The 23,332-nt window shown below is 36.5% G+C and overlaps 1 protein-coding gene across 2 annotated transcripts in view; it reads right to left on the bottom strand.

The window, feature by feature from the left end:
- Positions 1-23,332, bottom strand: part of GSAP (gamma-secretase activating protein) — a 128,734-nt gene that overhangs the window by 63,043 nt on the left and 42,359 nt on the right. The window contains exons 6-13 of one of the 2 annotated variants that reach the window (XM_007530798.3): positions 22,112-22,200; positions 17,481-17,550; positions 16,585-16,634; positions 13,850-13,954; positions 13,596-13,655; positions 11,885-11,928; positions 10,587-10,672; positions 1,229-1,306 (exon numbers count right to left, since the gene is read on the bottom strand). In XM_007530798.3, the coding sequence (XP_007530860.1) occupies positions 1,229-1,306; positions 10,587-10,672; positions 11,885-11,928; positions 13,596-13,655; positions 13,850-13,954; positions 16,585-16,634; positions 17,481-17,550; positions 22,112-22,200 (582 nt within the window). The remainder of the gene's footprint in view (positions 1-1,228; positions 1,307-10,586; positions 10,673-11,884; positions 11,929-13,595; positions 13,656-13,849; positions 13,955-16,584; positions 16,635-17,480; positions 17,551-22,111; positions 22,201-23,332) is intronic. The other variant, XM_060196356.1, reaches the window with a different exon arrangement.

Raw genomic sequence — 23,332 nt, 5'->3', positions numbered from 1 at the left:
TTGAGTTGTAAATGGTAAATAGATTATGTACTAAACTCAGAGTATTAGACTTTACTTTTCACTTTTCTAATATTAATCTTAGAGGGAAAAGTTATTTACTAGTTTTAATCACCAATCACTAAAAAAAAAAAAAATCTGTGAAGATTTCCTTAAAAAATATCAAACCTATACAGTTCAAGGTATGCATAGGATCTGGCGTTACTTCTAGTTTCATTATTTTTGAATTAGTTATTGATCTCTAACTTCTGAAGGTAATACTGCACACTCCTGTGGGATAATAAACCATGGAATTGCCTGGTATGAAAATTTCCAACTATTGGGAACTGAGTGGGGAAAGCTTTAAAATGTTTAACTCGGGAATTGGGCGTTTGTGCAGCGGGTTGAGCGCATGTAGCGCGAAGCGCAAGGACTGGCATAAGAATCCCGGTTTGAGCCCCCAGCTCCCCACCTGCAGGGGAGTCGCTTCACAAGCGGTGCAGCAGGTCTTCAGGTGTCTATCTTTCTCTCCCCCTCTCTGTCTTACCCTCCTCTCTCCATTTCTCTCTGTCTTATCCAACAACAACAACAATAATAACTATAACAATAATAAAAACAAGGGCAACAAAAGGGAAAATAAATAAATGTATAATATATATATAAAGAAAAAATGTTTAACTCCACCTACAGTATGCACTAAATAATTACTAATTTTAAGGAGTTAAATACACAGAATAAACACTCTTTAGCATGATTTCAGACTAAAACTATTGATGCGCACACACTGTGATCAACTATTGAACTGGAAAATATCAAGTGCTTCCCACCTGCTCCCCAGGTTGACTGTTACCATATCAATTCCTTGGACCACTCATTGTGAATGAAATAAATATATCTTAAGAATGACCATGGAAACTTTTGAGTAAAACATTCAGGCTTTTTGCAAAAGAAATTCATTAATACTTTTCAGTCAATAATTATATTTAAAAAGCAAATATATTTGGAGAAAATATTTCCATTAGTACTTTTCTATAGGCCTAAAAATAAATATAGATCAGTACAATGTAAAACACAAGATAAAAATAATCAGTCAATAAGTTTTGTCATTGGTTAACTTTTTAGAAGACATACTTATAGGTATTTAGTTATAGAATATACGATAACATTTATTAGGAGGTTTATGATTTAATATCTAATTTGTGAGTTTTAGAAAGAAATTATGTGAAAGTAAGAAATAATAGATTAAGAGTACCTTTATGAAAGTAAAATACTGAATATGTGATTTGTTCCCCGGATTGAAACTTCGGGCTGTAACACACACATAAGCTTCCTAGAAGTAAGAAGTTATTTACTGAAACTTAGAAGAATCATAGATAAATTTAAAAAAGTTTCCTAAGCCACTTAACCTTACTTCTGTTCCTTCATATGTCCTAGCTAATGTTACTTCATAGATTACTCCAAAATTCTCAGACAGAACTATCATTAAGTTGCTTTGAAATTTCAGACTCCCCAATACAATATTTCAAACTCCCCAACACACACACACACACACACACACACACACACACACACGAGCAATGTATTATGGTAGACCACAGAGAAAGGGGAGAATTAATAAAGATACACAAACAACCAGACATTGGTAGAACTAGTTGAGCACACACATTACCATGTAAAAGGTTCAAGTGCTCTCTCAGTCCCTTCTTGCAGGTAGGGGAAGCTTCAGAAGCAGTGAAGTAATGAAGCAGTGCTGTGGGTGTCTTTCTTTCTCCCTATCTCTATGTCCCCTCTCAATTTCTCTCAGTTCTATCAAATAAAATAAAGGAAAATAAATATACACTACTGAATATAAAATCTTAGAATTCTAGACAAGTTACAAGAGCTTCATAAAAGTGGAAAACACTACACTGCTCTTTTTTAGCTACCTTGCCTACTAATCATTACTAATGACAATGGAACCCAGTTAACTTTTAAAATGAGTGTCTCCTATTTATAGAAAATCTTCACTCTCCTTATTTATCTTAAATAAAAAGCTAACTTATTTATAGTTAGGTTAGTCAGGGTCAAGGGAAAATGACAACTCCTGGAATACAATGTCCTTTCCAGCTGAGTTTTTTTTTTAACTAAGGGAAATTAAATTAATTAAATTAAATTAAAATTTTTTTTACTAAGGGAAGGTATTAACCTTCGTTTATACATGTGCACAGTTTCTCAGTCTTGCATAACAAGTGTCTGCTACAGATATTTGTCATCTGCCCTTAAAGGGTCAAATGCTCTCTCCCTCTAGACCCCTAAATCCCTTACCTCCTCAGAGTCCCTTCCTTTGGTGCAATACACCCCACCTCCCAGTCCAAGTTTTGTCCTGTATTCTCTCTTTCTAATTCTGTCTTCTGAGTTGCAGCTATATGTGAAGCTATCCTATACTCATCCCTCTCTTCCTGACATATCTCACCCAGAACTTTTCTGACTGCTTCCAGTGAAGCTACTGCAGTTTCTAATGGAGAGGATAGGACATAGAACACTGGTGGTAGGAACTATACAGAATTATATGCCTATTACCTTACAATTTTGTGATTCAACATTAAATCTCTAATAAAAAAGAAAAGAAGTAAGGAACTCTAACTCCAAAGGAGATAATCTGAAGTAAAACATAAATGGAAACTCAACAGCAACAAAAGGAACAAACATACAGGAAAAGGGAAGGCAGAAATGACAGTGGTATGACCAATGCTGGTGAACCAAGGACAACTACCAAAGAAGTAGACATCAGATCAGAAGCTCTTAAATCTTAATCTTAGACTCAGCTTCACTGGTGATTTCCTTCACTTGTATGTTTGGGAAGCTTCGGTTTCTCCTTCATACTTAAAGGACAGTTTTAATGGGGTAGTTTAAATGTAGCTGGTAGATCTTATCTTTAATATCCTAAAATGTTCTAAAAGTCATTCCATTCCCCCCTTGCTTCTTGGGTTTGTGTTGAGAAATCTGGAAAAAGCCTGATACTGCAGCCTCTCTATGTCAGCTTCTTCCTTTCCCTTAAAGCCTGAATATTTTTCCTTGTCTTTGCTTTTGGATAGTGTGACTATTAAGTTGCTTGGTGTTGCCTGTTTAGGGTTGAGTAGTTTTGGCTTATATAGAACTTCCTCTGTACCTACATTATGACTGTTGCCCAGGTGTAGAAAGTCTTCTGCAATAATGTCTTGCAATATGTTCTCTGATTCTCTTTCTCTTCCTTCTCAGGTATCTCAATGCCTTTTAAAATTTTTCTTCAGCTACGATTTCACATTTTTCATTCATTTTTTTCACAAATCTTTTTTCAGCTGCTTTGTACTCCAAGAGTGTGGTAGTTTTTATCCTGCTGTCCTGTTATTCTGTCTTCAAGTTGGTTTACTCTGGATACAAAGCCCATTAAATAGGCCTTCATACTGTTGGGGCTTTCTTTTATTTCCAACATTTTCTTTTGGAATTTTCTTTGTGAACTACTTAGCTCTTTGGTGAAGAGATCACTGGTTTCCTTAATTTGCATTTGTATGTTATTACTGGTATCGTGTTTTTATTATTAGTTTCCTGAATTAAAACTCAGACATGTATTCCAAATTATAATCATGTATTTCCATGTTTCAGTTGTGTGTTGTTTCTGTTCAACAGGCAGGTGACATTGTGATTATATTGTTTATGGATGTTGGTGGAGTTTTCCCTACTGCTCAGTTCCCATTAGGATAAGCCCATGGTGGATAGTAACTATTTGAAAATGGGGCTGTCTGTCTCTTTTATTTTTCACACTTCCTTACCCTAGACGGTTGGCATAGGTGTTTCTGCTAGCAGTTTGAGACCAAACTGTGCCTGACTTTTTCAGACTATTCTGGTTTCTGGCCACATTGTTTGGAGGTTCTCTGTTTTCCCCCAAGCTACTGCTTGCCCATGCAATGTGTCCAAAAACTCCAGCTATTTTTCCCCAGCTGCTCTTATCACTTGAGATTCATGTCAATTTTGGCCCCATTAAGATCTCCTGCCACTCTGTGCTCACCTTGATCCAAACCTATGAGGTTCCAGGTTTTTCTTTTTAAAAATGGTTTTGTTCAGGTGTGAGTTTATTTTCATTGTTGCTCTTTCAACTGAGCTTTGATCACTTTCACTTATCCTAACATTCCAAAATATCTTCGGCCTTCCCACCTCCACTGTGTGTCTAGCTGCTCTAGCCATCTAGATAGATTAATGTCCATGAATGGTCTACATATGAGGCCATTGAACTTAAATTGATATCTCTTCTATTTTTAATGTTAGTGTCTGTGCAATTAATTAAGATTTCCAGGGTAAAAAGGAGCTGACAACAAATTTGTATACTTGGGTTCTAGTCTCAGAACTAACATTAACTAGTTAGTTGTGTAATTCAATCATTACTTGAGTGGATTCCAATACATTTTCTGCTAAATGCTGCTAGTTTATTCAAGAATCATGATAGGAAAAAAAAAACTCACTGACTCTAAAAAAAAAAAAGTTATCTAAAGATATTTATAAATATTCTGTTCTATTTACAATACCTAACACTTGTAACTTCTTTTTCTTTTTAATTCTTTTTATTATTTTTTTATTTACTTATTGGCTAGAGACAGCCAGAAATCAAGAAGGAAGGGGTAATAGGGAAAGAGACAGAGAGACACCTGCAACACTGCTTCACCACTCACAGAGATTTCCCCCTGCAGGTGGGGACCAAGGGCTTGAACTCTGGTCCTTATGCATTGTAGCATGTGCACTCAACCAGGTGCATCACCACCCAGCCCCCACTTGTAACTTTCTAGTGACATTTAAAACTGCAATGTATTGTTGAAATATATCTTTCATTACATAACAAAATAACAAAAAACATAAGATAAAAATAATAATGTCTCTAACATACAAGATCACTATTATGACAACTGAGCATGGGATGATAATTTTTCTTTAAAATCACAATTAAAATTGCTTTAGAATGTGTTCAGAATAAAAGCATGTTATGCTAAAGCATTAACAAAGGTAATAATTATAAGCACTAGGAAAGTTCTATGTATTGTTTTGACTATTTTCTTTTTTTTCTTTATTCGGGAATTAATGTTTTACATTCAACAGTAAATACAATAATTTGTACATGCATAACATTCCCCAGTTTTCCATATAACAATACAACCCCCACTAGGTCCTCTGTAATCCTTTTTGAACCTGTATCCTCCCCCCCATAACTATTTTCATAAACATACTTCCAGCAAAAAGCCACTGGTCTATCCTGAGCTTTTATATTACATAATTAAAGCTTCACCCCCTTTAATCACAAAGAAATAAAAATTAAAACAAAGTTCTGGGGTTGGGTGGTGGTGTACCTAGTAGAATGCACAAGGACTTGGGCTCAAGTTCCTGGTTTACTCCTGCAGAGACATGCTTCTCAAATGGTAAATTTTGCAGTTGTCTTGTTTTCTCTCTCTTTCTCTATGCTCCCTCCCTCCCTCTAAATTTCTCTCTGCCTCTATAAAAGAAAAGAAAACCAAAAAAAAGGAAGGAAAGAAGGAAGGAAGGAAGGAAGGAAGGAAGGAAGGAAGGAAGGAAGGAAGGAAGGAAGGAAGGAAGGAGATCTAAGTGCCATGTTGTTGTTTTCCAGATTAGCAGAGGGTTTTTTTTGTTAACCGAATCTGTCAAGGGAGCAGAAGGAAGAAAATTTTAAAATAATAGTGATGAAAGAGTAAACTAGTACATGTCTAAAAAGAGAGAGAGAAAGAGAGCCAAATACAGTCAGACTTGATAATCTAGTAATTCTTCTCTTAGAAATCTATCGTACAGAATGAGCATCAAGTATAGACAATATAAAGAGGATTGTCATTTCCATTCTTTCATCATCCTTTAGAGAACTGAGGTTATTGTTTTTTCTCATTTTAATGAACATTAAAGTGAGATGTGGAATAAAGGCACCTAATTATATACACTATACAAATAATTTCAAAAAGTTAAATTATGGCTTAGTTCCCACCTTACAATTCCAGAGAAAAAGCACATAGCACATAAAATGAATTATGCACAGGCTCTACAAAGCTACCCGTGGAATTTTTTTCATAATGTAAATGTCCTACATCTGCGTGGTCCAATATGGTAGGTACTATATGCATGTGTTCTTTTTCTATATTTTTAAAATTTATTTAACTTGACAGACAGAAATTGAGAGGGATAGGGGAAATAGAGAGGGAGGTAGGGGATATATATGGAGAGAGAGAGTTACAGCACTGCTTCACCATTTGTGAAGCTCACCCCCTGTAGTTGGGAACAGGGAGCTTGAACCTGGGTCCGTACACATGGTTATCTGGACACTCAACCAGCTGTGATACCACCAGGTTGTTGACCCAGTAATTCTTCTCTTAGTAGAGGTTCCCTGCATGTGCTTTTGAACACTTAAAATATGACTGTGTATCTATGATACTGAGTTTTAAATTTGTTTTTTAATATGTTATTTATTTATTGTTGGATAGAGACAAAGAGAAATTGAGAGGTGAAGGGGAGACAGAAAAGGGGAAAGAGACAGACACCTGCAACTCTCCTTCACCATTTGTGACTTTCCCCCTGCAGGTGGGGACCAGGGGCATGAACCTGCATCCTTGTGAACTGTAATGTGATCACTTAACCAGGTGTACGACTGCCTGGTCCCAGTTAAATTTGTTTTGATTAACTTAAATTTAAATGACCACATAAAGCCAATGGCTACCACATAGGACAACAAAGTTCTGGAACACTGATTTTCAGTCCTGAAAGTATACATATTTAAATGGAATCACAGACACCCAAGTACCACCTCAGAATAACTAAATCAGAATATCTGGGGGTGAGATACAAGTATCACTGTTTTTTTTATACCAACAACTGTATCTACTGTAAACCATTAATCCCCCCCAATAAAAATGAATAAAAAATTAAATAAGCACAAGTTTTAGAAAGTATCACTGTTTTTTAAGTTCCTTGAGTGATTAGTTAGTTATTATTTCAACTATTCCCAGAGCATCACTTCTGGACCAACTTTTTCATTCTTACAATTTCAGATATTTGTGAGTGTAGTGGGGGAGAGAAGGAAGGGGGGGGAGACCTTTGGTGACTTGGTACAACCATACTATGCTATGTTCAAACCTAGGCCACTTGCCTGGTAAGTCTACGCCCTACCTGGTAAACTATCTTCCATCCCATCCCCATGTGATTCTAATGTGCAAGTAAGATAGAGAACCACTTTCTTAAATCCAACAGATCTGGGTTGCAATCTTGACTTTTGGTTTACTGAGAATGAGGCCTCAGGCAAGTTAAACTCCCATTTTCTTAACCTGTAAATAAAGAACATGTAAAGCCTACTTCTTATCACTTTTACATGATAATTAAAAGAGATAGCATATATAAAACTTTGACAAAGGAAGTATATCTGGTTATAAAGGCTAGTTGCCATTTTTATTATTCCAGATAATTATGCTGCTATTTACAAGTTGAGGGAAGTCACAGTTTGGAAAACAAAGAAAGCTCTTAATAGTATATGCAGAGAGAGGTGTTTAATAAATATTCATCAGTGATAAAGATAGAATCTCCAGTTGGCTAGCCTTTGGGAAACCATTTGGACAATGAAAGCTATTATGGACAAAGTTTTCCAAGGGAAATTAGCTCACAGTAAAAGGTCCTATAAAATGCTAGATCATAGGCCTAATTCTGGGAACTTGTGAAGGGCAAATATTACAATTATGTGAACAGGAAGAATTTATACTTTTCACCCTTCTTTACCCGAAGTAGGTGGTGGTGCACAAGAAAGAATTACAATCACAAAATTAGAAAACACACACAAATACTGTAAGTACAGTTTAAGGACTGACTATTAGATAGAGGAGAGAATGAAGATATTTTCTGTCTTTCAATGTTTTATAAAGTCTCTGATTTGGCCTCCTACTGTAAAAGATGAGAAAAATCATAATTTTAATATGTAGATGGACCGACAACCACAGCAGCACTCTTATCATGATCAGTTCTCATATAAGCACTCTCATCATTCCAATTTTAATCTCTACTTCCTTGGGAGCTAGCTGATTTCATTTCTACGGGCAGGAAAATTCAGGACAAAAAGGTTTTCAGGAATTTAAGCCCAAAGGGGGGGGGGGGTTCTCATGCCAAGGGCTAGCTAGCAAAATAGCTATTTTAGATAGTGTGTTGCTTTCTATGTGCATGAGTCAGATTCAAGCCCAGCCCTCAACACACTGAAGGAAACTTAGGGTGCTGCGGGTTGAACCTGGGACCTCAGAGCCTCAGGCATGAAAGCCTTTTTGCACAACCATTATGCTCTCTCCCCAGCCACACTTTTGTGTATATATTTTTTTTTCAATTTCCACCTGGTACATAATCCAGTACAATCAAAATTTCACCTCAATCACACATTGCAAACATTCACTATAAACTCCAATCTACTAAACCCAATGAACTGTACCTCTCACAGTCAATTAATAGTTAGCCACTCACTCTTTTTCTGCCTTTGGTTGCTACAATAATGTATTTGATCTGTGTTGTCCTCCTTTCTCTCAAGGCATTCTTTTTCATTTTCTACTTTATATGTCCTACCTAGATTTTATATATCTATACTCCCAGATCTTACATTCAAGCTTCTCTTTTAACCCATGTCCCTCCAATGGTTTAATGTGCCTGAGACAACCTAACAACTTCCATTTTCACTCAGCTCCAACCCCTTCCCTTCCTCTTAGTCAACATGTCCAACACATAGTTTACTACCTCCCTTTCAAAGTCCCACCAAAAAGTAAAAGGCACTACTAGTAACCCATTTTTTAAACTTATTTATTATTGGATAGAGACAGAGAATTGAGAGGGTAGGGGTGGTAGTGAGGGAGGGGGGGAGAGAGAGAAAGAAAGAGAGAGAGAGAGAGACCTGTTGCCCTGCTTCATCACTTGTGAAGGTTCCCCCCTGCAGGTGGGGACCAGGGTCTTGAACCTGGGTTCTTGTGCACTGTAGTGTGTGTACTTAACCAGATGTGCCACGACTTGGCCCCCATAACCCATTTTTTTAATACCAGAAACTTGAGAGACATTCTTTTTCAGCAAATTTATAGCAAGTCTTCTCAGTTCTACCACCAAAGATGTATCTCAAATCTATTTACTCTCCCCATCTTCACTTTCCATTCTAGTTCAAGCCATCCTCATCTCAAACCAATGATTACAAGGACTGGGAAGACAGCACAGTGGTTGTGCAAAAGACTTTCATGCCTGAGGCTCTGAGGTCCCACATTTAATCCCCAGCACCACCATAAACCAGAGCTGATCAGCACTCTGGCTGAAAAATAATAATAGTAATTAAATTTTTAAATCAAATAAATGACTATAATCTCATCCTAATTTCTCACCTCCCTCATGCTTCCTTTTTGTCTCTTCTAATCCATTACACAGTGATATTTTAAAGTTGTGTATCTAATTATGTCACTATCTCCTTAAACAATTCAGTGAAGAAGCAACAGTGGATTCTAAATACCCTACAATAATCTGGAATCATTCAGTGTGGGGATGGAGAGACAGCATAGTGGCTTTGCAAAAGACCCCAAGTTAAATCCCCAGAACCACTATGAAACTAGAGCTGAGTAGTGCTCTGATGAAAAGAAGAAGAAGGAGGAGGAGAAGGAGGAGAAAGGGAAGGAGAAGAAAATCTTTCAATGAATTCATTCTTCTCTCACTTTCAGGTATTCTTAACCCCAACCTTAACCCTAACCCTAGCAGTCATTTTTTGATTGATGGTGACAGACTGAAAGATATAGAAAGGCAGGGGTGGGGAGAGAAAGGGGGAAGAGAGAGAGAGAGAGAGAGAGACCTGAAGCACTGCTCCACTGCTCATGAAGCCTCCCTACCCCACCTACCCTACCTCCACAGGAGGGACTAGGGACTTGCACCATGTTTCTTATGCATTACAATTTGTGTGCTCTACCATTACCCAGCCCCTACAAGTAACTTTATGTAAAATAAAACTCTAATTCTTAGACCAGTAGATTATAGCATGACACATTTAAAGCAGACAAATACATGAGTTTAGAAAGCAAACACATCAGCAAGCTAACACAAAATCACTGCTATCACAATATGTCATTTCTTAAATGATAAAGCAGATAAGAAACTGTAGATTGAATAAACATGAATCCATTCCCTCTATTGGAACAATAATAAAAATAACAACTCTTAGAATAATAGCCATGTTGACTGTGTCTTCTTTTCCTCAGACAACAGATATATTAAAATGCAATGGAGAGAGGAATCTGTTAGTGGCACATCCAGTAGAATGCACATGTCACAATATGACCCAGTCCCCACCTGTAAGGGGAAACTTCCTAAGTAGTGAAGCAGTGCTGCAGATGTCTCCCTTTCTCTATCTCCCCCTTCCCTTTCAATTTTTCTGTCTCCATCCAAAATAAACAAGTAAATAATGCCATGGAAAAGATAAACTGGCATATCAAATTCACATGATCACTTATATAAGAATGTGACTATTATGCTTCATTTTTAGTACACATAGTAATAATTTATATAGCTATAATTGAATACACTGATATATACATATATATATACATACAATCCTGGTCTACCTGTACGGTTGGTAAAAACACAGAGAGTAAAATGTTTGGATAGTTTTTCTTTGTCTTGAAGATCATTGCATCCAAAGTTGACAAGCCTAAGAATAAAAAAGGTACAAAATTACAAATGCACTTAAAATAAATTCCCTCCTAAAGGATGTGAGTAATCATTACGCTATACATGCTGAAGTAGAGACATGTCTTAATAAATTAAGGTAGATAACATGTTTTCTTAGTAGTAATTAAAAAAAAATACATGGTACATATAAATGTGGTGCTGGCAATAGGGAAAAGATTCATTACTTTTCGCTTATGCTTACCTTACATTTTTTAAAATATTTTTTCCTGATTTGGGGCAATATATGCTTAGCACACATTGTGTTTTAAAATAAGCATAACTGAATGTGGTGATGGAATTATGTTTATGTGTTATGTAACCACATAGCAGTATCATCACTTTAATTCGAGAAAACTTTCATTTCTTTTTTTGCATGAATAGCCTCATATCTATTTTTTTAAGGTATGCTTTTATTACAAGTAAAGTAGTATATGAAAAATCTCATCTTTTGTGTAGAAGGGAATACAGAAAAAAAAAGGAAAGCAATAGACTGACTTGTGACATGCATTTTAGTAGCATCAAGGAAAGGATTTTCTTTCTTACTTACTTTTATTTATCTCCAGGGTTATCCTTGGGGCTTGGTGCTGGCACTATAAATCTACTGTTCCTGGAGGCCATTTTTTCCCCCACTTTATTGGATAGGACAGAGAGAAATTGAGAGAGGAAGAGGAGATAGAGAGGGAGAGAGAAAAATAGACAACTGCAGACCTGCACACCACTTGTGAGGTGACCCCCCCTCCCCCGCAGGTAGGAAGCTGGGGGAACCAGGATTCTTGCACTTCCTACCACTTGCGCTTAACCCAGTGTGCCACCACCCCGCCCTCAAGGAAAGGATTTTCTTTCTTTCTTTTTTTCTTACACTAAATGTAGCTCTCTCTCTCTGATTCATAGAATTTCTTTTATTTAATCATAGGGAGAAGAGTACTTCTGTAGATCAAAACAAATGGAGATGTCCCTTTTATTTAAGTGGCAAAGAAAATCAGTAGAATTTACTTGGCATGTAAAGTCCTGTGCTCATGCTTGATAAAACTGTTTATATTTGTTACCAAGAACAGAAATTTATAAAAAATAACACACAGACATACACAAGTAATATCACAGTTTTTTCATTTGCAAACTATAGATTAAATATAAATATATTTGTTAAATATAAATGTCAATAAAAATTAACAGCAAGCTATGAATAACTTACCCAAATCCTGATTTACTTAATGATATGTCCAAGGTAGCTTCAAACTGTCAAAAAATCAGGAGAAAATTAACAAAATGTGGCATTCATTGATGGTAGTTCTGACGACCAGTATATGCATGACAATATAGTAGTTGCCTGATGATGAATTTCATATTTACCATCACCAGCTTCAGAAGCTATTCCGCAAATTCACAGCACAGAAATACATTGGGGCTATTCTAGAGTTTACATACAATTATAAGCTTGATGTATAGTTATTTCCTTTTTAAATTTTTAATATTTTTATTAATTTACTTATTTATTTTTATAGAACAAAGAGAAATTGAAAGGGGGAGGGAATATATTGAGGGAGAAAGAGAGACACCTGCAGCATTGCTTCACCACCCATGAAGCTTCCTCCTGCAGTTAGAGCCTGGAGACTTGAACCCAGGTTTTCGTGCATAGTAAAGAATATGCCTAGTCAGGTGTGCCATCTCCTGGTCCCTCTATATTTATTTCTTAAAGGGTTATTTGGGAGATTTTGCCTCATAATTAAAAACATAAACTGATTAAATAATAGGCTGGTCAGAAGTAGACCAAACCCAAATTACCATGTAAAGAAGAAAAGACTAGATGGATGTCTTTAGAAATAGTGAGTGACTTGGAAAAGGATGAGATGAGTAAGTGAAATTCTCCCTTTTGAATGTGTGCGTGTGTGTGTGTGTGTGTGTGTGTGTGTGTGTGTGTGTGTGTGTGTGTGTGTGTTACCAGGGCCTTGCACACACACAATTCCTCTTAGGCCATTTTTTAAAATTCTTTTAATTTTAGAGAAAAAGAATGAGAGGGACAGAGAAACACAACAGTATCACACCACCACTTCCCCTAGTGCCATGTTGTTCCCATGTGTGCCAAGGTTCACCCCTAGAGTACTGTACATGTTATAGTACATATTCTACTCCTTAAGTGAAATTCTTGTATGGTATGATAGACACCCTATGTGTGTCAATGACTTATATTAGTCCTACTCAAGAAGAATACTAACATACATATTAACCATCATAAATAAAGAATTTTGTGACACCCAACCACTAGTAACTCCAAATATCTTTTTCAGGAGGGATGCTAGACTTTTACTAACTAAACTATACCCTCTCGTTGATGTTTTATCTTATCTCCAAGTCCATCTTTACAAGTTCTTTTTATCAAATAACTTATAATCACTTATAGCCATCTACTATAGGCCACACATACTCTCATCTACTAAACTCCACTCTTAGATTTGTTCCTTTAACATGAAGCATTCAATCAGCTGAAATTTTATGTATGTGCTTTTCAGTTACATTGGTCAACTGCATTTGTTGTGATGTTGAAGTCTTGAGATAGCAAAGACTATTCTATTTACTCATACAATGGACTAACACAACAATGCTGAAATGTTGTTCATGATAATAATTCTCTTTTTAAAAATTATTTATTATTGAATAGAGACAGAGAAATTGAGAAGGGGGGAGATAGACAGAGAGAAAGAAAGACAGAGACAACTACAGGCCTGCTTCACCACTCATGAAGCTTCCCTCCTGCAGGTGGGGACCAGGGGCTTGAACTTGTGACCTTGTGCACTGTAATGTGTGTGCTTAACTAGGTGTGCCACCACCTGGCCTCCAATAACTCTCTTTAAGAGGGTACAGGCTGTTACGTAAAGTCATATAGCCTAATTACTCTCTGAACTTACCATTAAGTTAAAGTCCTCATTAGCATAAAACTGGATACATTTTAAGACACTTCTTGACTGCTAAAAGAAAAAAAAAAAAAAAAGATGAGAATAAAAAGAAAAGGAAGCATCTAGGCAAACAGAAATGAAAGCCTTTTCATTATTATTTAAAAACTTATGTTGACTGCCTCATCAATGAGAATGCAGTGATTAGTAGATAAACGTGATGATAATGTAAAATTAAAAAGAGAGCCAGCCATCAGTATAGTCTTTACCTTCAGGTCAACGTAGTATAATCTCTGCTCTGCCATATCCCATTGAGCCCAAACAAAATCCTCAGTTACTCTCTCTCTTCGGAGGTGGCCAGAATTTTTAATAACCTAAAGACAAAATAAATATTTCAGAAATAACCATTTTAAAACAAGCTATATCAGAATTTCACAGCTATTTCATATATTTTATCTTCATAATGCAGGGAAATATTTCTACAGTGTATTTTTAGTAGCATCCCAAGTTCAACTCTCAGCACTGCATATGCCAGAGTGAAAATGCCCTGGTTATTTTTCTCTCATCTTTCTCTTATAAAATTCTCAACTCTGACATTATCTTCCAGACAATATTTTAGGTTCACCTGCATGTTAGCTATCAAGCTCAAGCAAAAATACTAAAGTCATGGCCCCCTAGGAACATACTTAAAATAGACTTCCTAGCTTCTTTTCCACCCTACAATTCCCAAGCCTCACCTGCTGTATTCCTACTTTTTGGTTTCTGTTCATTAATCATTTTGTCCTTTATATCTTATCACCCTTGAGCCTCCAAGTTGTAGATACTACTATGATTCCACCCTGACTTCCCTGGGCAGATGACCTCACCAATGTGTCCTGGAACCTCACATCTCCAGAGACCTACCCCACTAGGGAAAAACAGAAACAAGCTAGGGGTATGGATTGACCTGCCAATGCCCATGTCCAGTGGAGAAGCAATTACAGAAGCCAGAATTTTGGTTCATATCCTCAGAAGAAGGGAGAATTGTTAGGGGAAGATGACCAGAAGATGACTTAGGAAGGAAGAAAAGGCAGGACCATAGAAAAAAATGAGCAAATGTATATAAATATAGTTATTGAAATAATAGCCCAAGTTTGTGACCTTAAGAGAACTACTGCAGTTTCTTCCTTTCCTTCTTCCTTCCTTCCTTTCTTTCTTTCTTCCTTCTTTCTTTCTTTCTTTCTCTCTTTCTTTCTTTCTTTCTTTCTTCCTTTCTCTTTCTTTCCTTTCTTTCTTTCTTTCTCTTTCTTTCTTTCTTTTTTACTGGATAAAGACAGAGAGAAATTGGGGGGGTGATGGAGAGAGACAGAGAGATACCTGCAGCCCTGATTCACCACTCGTGAAACTTTCTCCATGTAGGTGGGAGCCAGGGACTTCAATCCGATTCCTTGCGCACTGTAAGGCATGTGCTTAACCAGGTGCACCACTGCCTGGCTCCTTACTAGTAGAGGTTTTATTCTATTTTATTTTAAGATTTTGTTTATTTATTTATTTATTTACTTACTTATTTATGAGAAAGATAGGAGGAGAGAGAGAAAGAAGCAGACATCACTCTGGTACATGTGTTACTGAGGATTGAACTCAGGACCTCATGCTTGAGAGTTCAATGCTTTGTTCACTGTGCTACCTCCAGGACCTCTTACTTTAGTTTCCAATGGGGGGAATGGGAACACAGAACTTGTATGCTGGGAATGGTATGGAATTATACCCCTGTTATCTCATAATTTCATAAATCAATATTAAATCAGTAATAATAAATAAATCTTTAAATAATATTCAAGGAAATAATCTTAATATGAATAATATACTAAAATACAATTTAAATTGTCAATAAAAATCCATTAAAGGGAGTCAGCCTGTAGCGCAGCGGGTTAAGCACAGGTGGCGCAAAGCACAAGGACTGGCATAAGGATCCCGGTTCGAATCCCGGCTCCCCACCTGCAGGGGAGTCGCTTCACAGGCGGTGAAGCAGGTCTGCAGGTGTCTGTCTTTCTCTCCCCTCTCTGTCTTCCCCTCCTCTCTCCATTTCTCTCTGTCCTATCCAACAACGACAACAACAATAATAACTACAACAATAAAAAACAACAAGGGCAACAAAAGGGAATAAATAAATAAAATAAATATTTTTAAAAATCCATTAAAATATATCTGAGAAAAAAGAAAAATAGACAAGAATGCAACTAAGCAATTCTTAGAAAAATAAACACAAATGGCCAAGGAGTGATGGTGGGCACAGAAGTTTGGTGGCAAGTGTGGTGTGAGACTATACCTCTATAATCTAACAACCTTGGAAATCATTTATAAGTCAATAATAAAGTTATATTAAATTTTTAAAAGAGCCAGAGTCCTATGAGGTGTCATAGTAAGTAAAGCCTGAAGAAAAAAATATGAACAAACACATACCAAGTGTTGAAGGAAAGAAGTGAAAAGGGAAGTGTAGTAAACAAGCAAAAAGAAAAAGAAAATTTAACTGTATAAATCCCACCATTAATGTTATGATCTTATTATTATATGTATAAAATTAGATAAATTAATTCCCGTTCAGTAACCTATAGGTATGTCCTTGATATATTAAGTAAAAGATGAAGAGTGGCAAATTGATTTTTATATGTACATACATACATGTATTTTATTATTCTATTTGATAAAATTAACCAAATCCCTCTTTGTACACCTAACCTCATGTACATTATAAGAGTAAAATAAACAGCAATCCATACAGATCTATCATTATTGTTCTCTCAGGAGATTGTTATTAGGAAGTGGAGATAAAGAAGACAGATTCCTTCATATATTTTATATTATCTCACATGGTACAATAGCAAACTAATAATTTGAAAGACATCAAATAAAAAATACTGTGTTTCTCTAACAAGAATCTCTCTTTAACAATTAGAACAGACAAAACACATAAGCATTTGCTGTGAACAATAACTCTGAAATGTAAGAAGTTCCAAATAATTACCACTTTGTTTCCATCTTCTTGGGTAACATGGATATGGAATTTTTCGATATCTTTAAAAAAAGATAATTTAGTCTTCATATAAGACATATTTTTCATGTTGTAACTTATTTTACAAGAGCAATGCAGAGTAAAGGGCTGGAAAAATAAATGACAGTTTGACAAGAAAAGTTCAAAATAAAATCCACATTTTTCTACCCTCTCTTTATAGTCTATTTCAAGCCCAGTATATACACTTAGTATCATCAATAGTGAATGAAGCATTTAATGACCTCTGCTCCCCTTTTCTCTATCCAAACCTCTATCATGATTTCATGGTTATCCACAGGGACAGACAACACAAAGAATGATAAATTAGAGGAGGTAGAAATGGCCTATACAACTGTTCAACAAATATTCTACCAATTCAGGATTGCAAAGTCAGAACCTTCCCATGAACAAGGTCTTCAGTTTAAGCCCTGGTATCATATGATAGCACCATGGATATGACTAGGAAAAGTAGAATGGCACTGTGGTATCTCTTTCTCCTCCCTCTCTGACTCTCCCTCTTTAAATAGAAAGAGAAAGAGGGAGAGATGGGCCTGGAAGTCAGTGGTATCAGGTTAAGTATAAGATCCTTTGTTTACTCCTCAGTGCCACATTTTAAAAAATTAGAAATCCATGTATGCAGAAACCCATCATTCCCACAATAAAAGAGAGAGAGAGAGAGAGAGAGCTTGGGGAACAAGTAGGAGCTAAAGAAAAACTTCAGCAGGAGATCTAGGTATCAAGTAGACACAAAAGATCAGTGGACATTTGGACCAAATGCTAGAAGACATCTAATCCATGTTGCCATGCTCTACCCTTCTCTAGATTTACCATTCATGAGATCTCCACATATCACCTAAAGATACACTTACACTTCTCTTCTGAAATCAGTAACAGATGGTTCTCTGAGAAAGGATGATTTTCCACATGTGGGTAGAGAAACTGCAAAAAAAAAGAATCAGAGCTATAAGTTACCAACCCCACCTTGCTTACACAAAATTTCAAAAGTTCTATTTGATCATTATATTACATACAGCAGAAGAAAATGAGAATCACAAGATAATTTATATGACTCCTATGCAAATAGATATTATAGAAGGAAACAAGGAAGAAATGGAGCACCTTCAGGAACCCAGTTTTCCAGGGGAAAATTAATAACAGGGACAACGTAAGTATTTCTACAGTAACACAGAAGGGTGAGTAACTATTACTGGGTATGGTGCTTCCTATTTGGAATATGTGACTCTGAAATCAATCAGAACATTATAGATAGTATTTGTAGAGAAGTCCTATTTCACATGCACAAAAAAGTGATCAATACATTTGTTGCACAATTAAACCTAATATTTAATTTTAGAGTTAAGTAAATATACTTTCTGCTACACCTTCCAAAGTTCCACATCCAAGAGACAAAAGCACAGCAGGGACTTTCCAAGAAAGGACAGTGAGTCACTGTATGGAATGTAATGGGGGATTTACAGGCTACAAAGCATAGAATAGCTGCCACTGGGAAGAAAAGGCTTTATCCAGACCACTTTTCCTTCTTTATGCTATTTGTGCCAGCCCACAAGAGGCCAAAGTCGACAGCTCTATCCATGAATTTTGGTTTCTTTTTCCCCCTCCAAACTTGAAAGTATCATGAAAGAAAAAAACCATTTATGTTTGCATTTTATAGTTCAGCAACCTCTCAAAAGACTAGAAAATTTTTTGGCAAAATATATTATCTAGTGCCCTAACTTTTCATTCAGGTAAACTGGAAATAGAACTAGTCAATAATTTAAATAGTTTATAATCAAGTTTCACTTTTCAGCTGAAAAACAAAATATGTATTTGCCATATCTCAGAAACAACTTTAAAATTGTAAAACAATGCATACTATGACAAGAATGTAGAACTTATACCATGTTTCATGAAGTTGCATATATCAATCAGGATGCTCTATGTGCCTGGGATTAGGAGAAACAAAAATGAGAGACACTACAAAGATAATGAAAGATCAAGCAGGGACTGGGTGGTGGTAGCACACCTGGCTGAGCACCCACATTACTATGCACAAGGACCCAGGCTCAAGACCCAAGGCCCCACTTGTTGGGTTGAAGTTTCACAAGTAGTAAAGCAGTGCTGCTGGTGTCTTTCTCTCTCATTTTCTACCTCTCCCCTCCTGCTCAACTATTCTCTGTTCCTTTCCTAAATAAATAAATAAATCTTTAAAAAGAGGGAGAGAGCAAGAGTAAACAGAAGGTGCCTTTAAAGAAGAAACTACTATTTCAGAAGATGCAAGCACTTTCCTGGGTCAACAGAGAGGGCCAGGGTATGCTCACTTAGTAATGTGACTTGGAATAAGATTCTGAACAGCTATAATTGCAGACTTCAAATTTCTGCCTGCCTAGTCTTTGTGTGGCAATCAGTGAGAACCTGATTTTTGAAAGTCTCATTTAGGTTACTATTGTTTTTCTTTCTATTATGAGTCAGCCATAGAGCAAGGACTGAAAGTCAGAATATAAATAGACAAACTTCAGGCATAGATCCACAAAAGCACGCAAAGCCCATCCTACTCTCCACCCCTCAACCCCACTCCCCACTCTCTTCCATTCCCCTCCTGCCTAGTACTCCACTCCCTCAGTGTGAAAAGGGGTTTATATAGATCACATCATACTTAGGGAAATAATTTCCTTCATAAATAGAGAACTAAGCTCTTAAGATAAATAATATTTTGAGAAGTAGGTAATAACAGCAGAGAAGTATGTAATTACCCACTGGAACTATCTGGAATTTTTATCTCATGCTGTTAGGAAACTTTCAAAAGGGCATCAGATTGGAATCAAGACTGTCCTGCTAAAGTTCTTCTGTGAAGAGAGTCAAGAATGCACCTGTATACTTACAGAAATATACTACTCATTGCCATAGATGTTTGGGTAAAAAAGGAGAGGGTAAGACAAAACTCGAATAGTGAATGTCATTTCTCTAAAAGGGCAGGAGGAAGGTATAAAGAAGAGGCTGAAGTTTTGGGCAGACAGTTATAACGGTTATGCAAAAGACATGCCTCAGGCTCTGAAGTTCCAGATCAATTCCAGATCAATTCCATAAGTTAAGTTAAGCAGCACTCTAGTGAAGAAGGAGAAGAAAAGAGTGAGGATTTACCATGAATGGATATTTAAAGGAGATTCTCCGGAGACAAAGAAATGAGCACACCCAGTTGAGTGCACATGTTACCAAACTCAAGAACCTAGGTTCAAGCCCCTAGTCCCCACTTGCAGAGAGGAAGCTTTAGAAGTTTTCAAGTAGTGCTTCAGGTGACTTTTTCTCTCTCCCTATTTTCCCCTCCTCTCTCACTGTCATTATCAACAAATAAAGAACAATGAGTAAGCACATAAAGTTTTTTTTAAAGAAGTGAGGAGGGCTAGGAACTAAGAATGGAGCATAAGGGAAACATGGTTTTTGCTTATTTGTTTGTTTGCTTTTTACTTAGATGGGGACTTTTCCTTCTGCTTAGGGATTCAGCTGTGTATCAGATATGCTTAATTTTTTTAACTGAGATTATACTCACATAACACAAAATTCTCCATTTAAATTATTTTTAAGTATATTGTTGAGTATTTTACATGCATTCACAATGTTGTGCAACCATAGAGTTTTGAAACATTTTTCCCTTTGTATGCTCTAATGTCCTTAAGTTGCCCCCATCCAATAATATCTGCATGGTCCATACAGTCCTGGGTGTAAAAAATAAGGAAGGCAAAATAACAGACCAGAAACAGGAAGTGTGCTCTGCCCTACAGTCACCTCTACACTGATGACAATGCTAAGAGAATGGCCTCCAAGGGGAAGGAGAATGCAGCTTCGGAGCTCCAGGCTAGATCCTATGTGAAAGAGACCAATGACTCACAGTAAAACCAATAATGGCAGTGAAAATGCACAACTGGAAGGACTAAGTAATGGTGGAAGTCCTGGAAGAGGTGAGAGACAATTCCCTTTCTTAAAATACACTGCACCAGGGAGAAAGATGAGAGAGGCTGAGAGGAGGTAGGGGTAATAAGGCAGATGCTTTGGTTCTGTAGCAAAACATGAAATTAGCCACAGGGAATCTATAATGTAGCACTGCATGAATTCACACAGTTGATTTGTGTTATCTGTAGAGTTATAGTCTAACTCTATTAAAAAATACATAGTACATTTTACATGAAATACATGAAGTCATTGCACTTTTGAGAAATAAAGAATACTTTTTTATGAACACATTTTTGTCAACAAATGGATGTCCATCATTGTTTAATATGTGCCTGTTTAAAGATTCCTTATTTTATACTGCTGACTCACTAACACTGAACTCACAGCCAACAGCACTATAAACTCATGCCTGAATGAAGCTTATCTAAGCAACACCCATATTGTCTCTGTGAAGCTCATCACAGCCTCACACATAGGAACACTAAATATCATTTTGACTATATACTTGGCTGATATTTTTAGACAGTGACACAGCCAACAAAAAGTCCCAAACTGCAAAAAAAAAAAAAAAAAAAAAAAGACATTAAATAGACCTCCAAAAAGAAAAAAAAAAAAATTCCACATTTGTTTACATAGCTGAAATGAGAGGGCAGACGGTCACATTGTTTGACCTCAGATGGGAACACACACATGGGATGACAAGTTTTTCATTGGTTTAGCATAAGTCTATGAATGACTGTGAAAGCACTGTTGGGTATTTATTTCAGGGTTACAAATAACTTAAGCAGAGCAAAAAAAAAATTCGCAAATTTGTAATATGTAAGTAAGGAGGATTTACTAGATCTAGTCTTCTACCTGTGTACATACATAATGCTTCCACACCAATTCATGAAGTCAAAAAACTGATGAATTTTCACCTAATTATATGTCTCAGTGTGTCAACCACAAGAATATATTCAAAATATCTTTCCTATGAATTGTGCCTTGTATATTTTTATTTCAATATCACTTTATTGAGCAAATGTTGATTTACAGGATTTTTAAGTTTATTTTTAATATAATTTAATTTTTAATTTAATCTAGATATTCATACCTAAAATAAAATATTCATATTTTATTTAATTTAGATATTAATACTTTTTAACCGCCACCATAATTTTGTTCACCTCTGGAATGCAGGTCCCCAATCTCTCCTTCTGAGTACATAAATCTGCTGTAGTAGACTACAGACCACAAGGATTTACCATGTCCTTTACTTTGAAAAATCATGTATGGTCCTTTGCTTTGAAAAATAAGTTTTTTTTTAAAAAAAATAACAGAATATGAACTGTAAAAATGTTACAGGATTATTAGACTATGATATAAAGAGACAAAAGAGGTAGCTTTGATTTCCATGTTTATGAAGAAACTTCTGGTCAGCCGAACCATGCCAGTATGTACTGGATTACTTTGAGAACTAAAGGTGATAATGTCTGTGGAAGCCTTTTATAAACACAAATGCCTCTAGACTTCAAACTTTTGACTTAAGAGGAAAATAAATGACATACTGACTTACCTGTACCCAAATACAGCTATCCACTGCTTTAAGAACCTTCACATTGTTAATGGGATAGATTTCAACCAACAAAGTTAAGCACTTTGATCCTACAAAGTAAAGGAGACTTTTAGTAATGAAAACCAGAAATCACAAATTATTTTCTTCATAGACATCTAAACTTTGAAAATGTGACGGTGCTACCTGTTAAATTATTCTACAAAGAAAAGTGATTTTCTGAAAATTTGTTTCCACTAGTGTTTCGCTGAGACTCCATGCCTGCATAATTCTACCTCTCTGGTGGATTTTTTTTTTCAAGAGTAAAAGTAAGTAAGAGAGCAAAGTGAAGGGACTGGGCAATGGGGCACCTGGTAAAACATACACATCCCAGTATCCAAGGACCTGAGTTCAAGTCTCTGGTCCCCACCTGCAGGGCAGAAGTTTCACAAGCAGTGAAGTAGTATTGCAGGTATCTCTCTTTCTCTCTTCCTCCGTATGTCCCTCCTCCCTCTCAATTTTTCTCTGTCTCTATCAAAAAGAGAAACAAAAAGAAAAGGGAAAAAAGGTTCTTGTAATTGATGGATTCATAGTGCAAACACTGAGCCCAAGCAATTAATTACCTTAGTGAGAGAAAAAAAAGAAAGAAAGAAAAAGTGAAGAATATACAGAGAAAGTGTGAAAGAGTTGAGGAGAGAAAAGACAGAAAGAGAAAGGAGAGAGACTGCAGCTCTAGCACTCCTAATGCTTCCCCTTTGCAAGGTGTTCACCTGTGGTGTCTGGGGGTTCACATCAGACTCCCACAGAACATGAAGAAGTGTGCACTCTACAAGGTGTGTTATTTCACTATCTCCTTAAACTTTATTTTGACAATCTGGTACCAACAAGTGTTCACAGTTCAAAAAGAATGTGCTTTATTGCAAGATCCGCCAGCAAGGAAATAAGAGACACAAATTCAGATCTGATTCCCAGTTTTGGGGCTAAGGTTAGGATATTAAAATACAAGCAAGATGGAGCCAGGGAAAGCAGCTCAACCAATAGATTACACTAATTGTATGTCTGAGGCTCCTGGCTTAATCCCAGGTGCTGCATGTGCTAGAGCGGTACTCTGGTCTCGGACACTCTCCTCCTTCTCTCTCTCTCTCTCTCTCTCTCTCTCTCTCTCTCTTTCCTCTCCCTCTCCATAACTTTCCTTCTCCCTTTACTTTCCACCTCTTTCATGTGAATCTCATCAATAACTCATAC

This window comes from Erinaceus europaeus, chromosome 8, assembly GCF_950295315.1.
Source record: "Erinaceus europaeus chromosome 8, mEriEur2.1, whole genome shotgun sequence".
Taxonomy (NCBI): Eukaryota; Metazoa; Chordata; class Mammalia; order Eulipotyphla; family Erinaceidae; genus Erinaceus; species Erinaceus europaeus.
The sequence above is the reverse complement of the archived record's forward strand: the minus strand, read 5'-3'. Positions and strand labels throughout refer to the sequence as shown.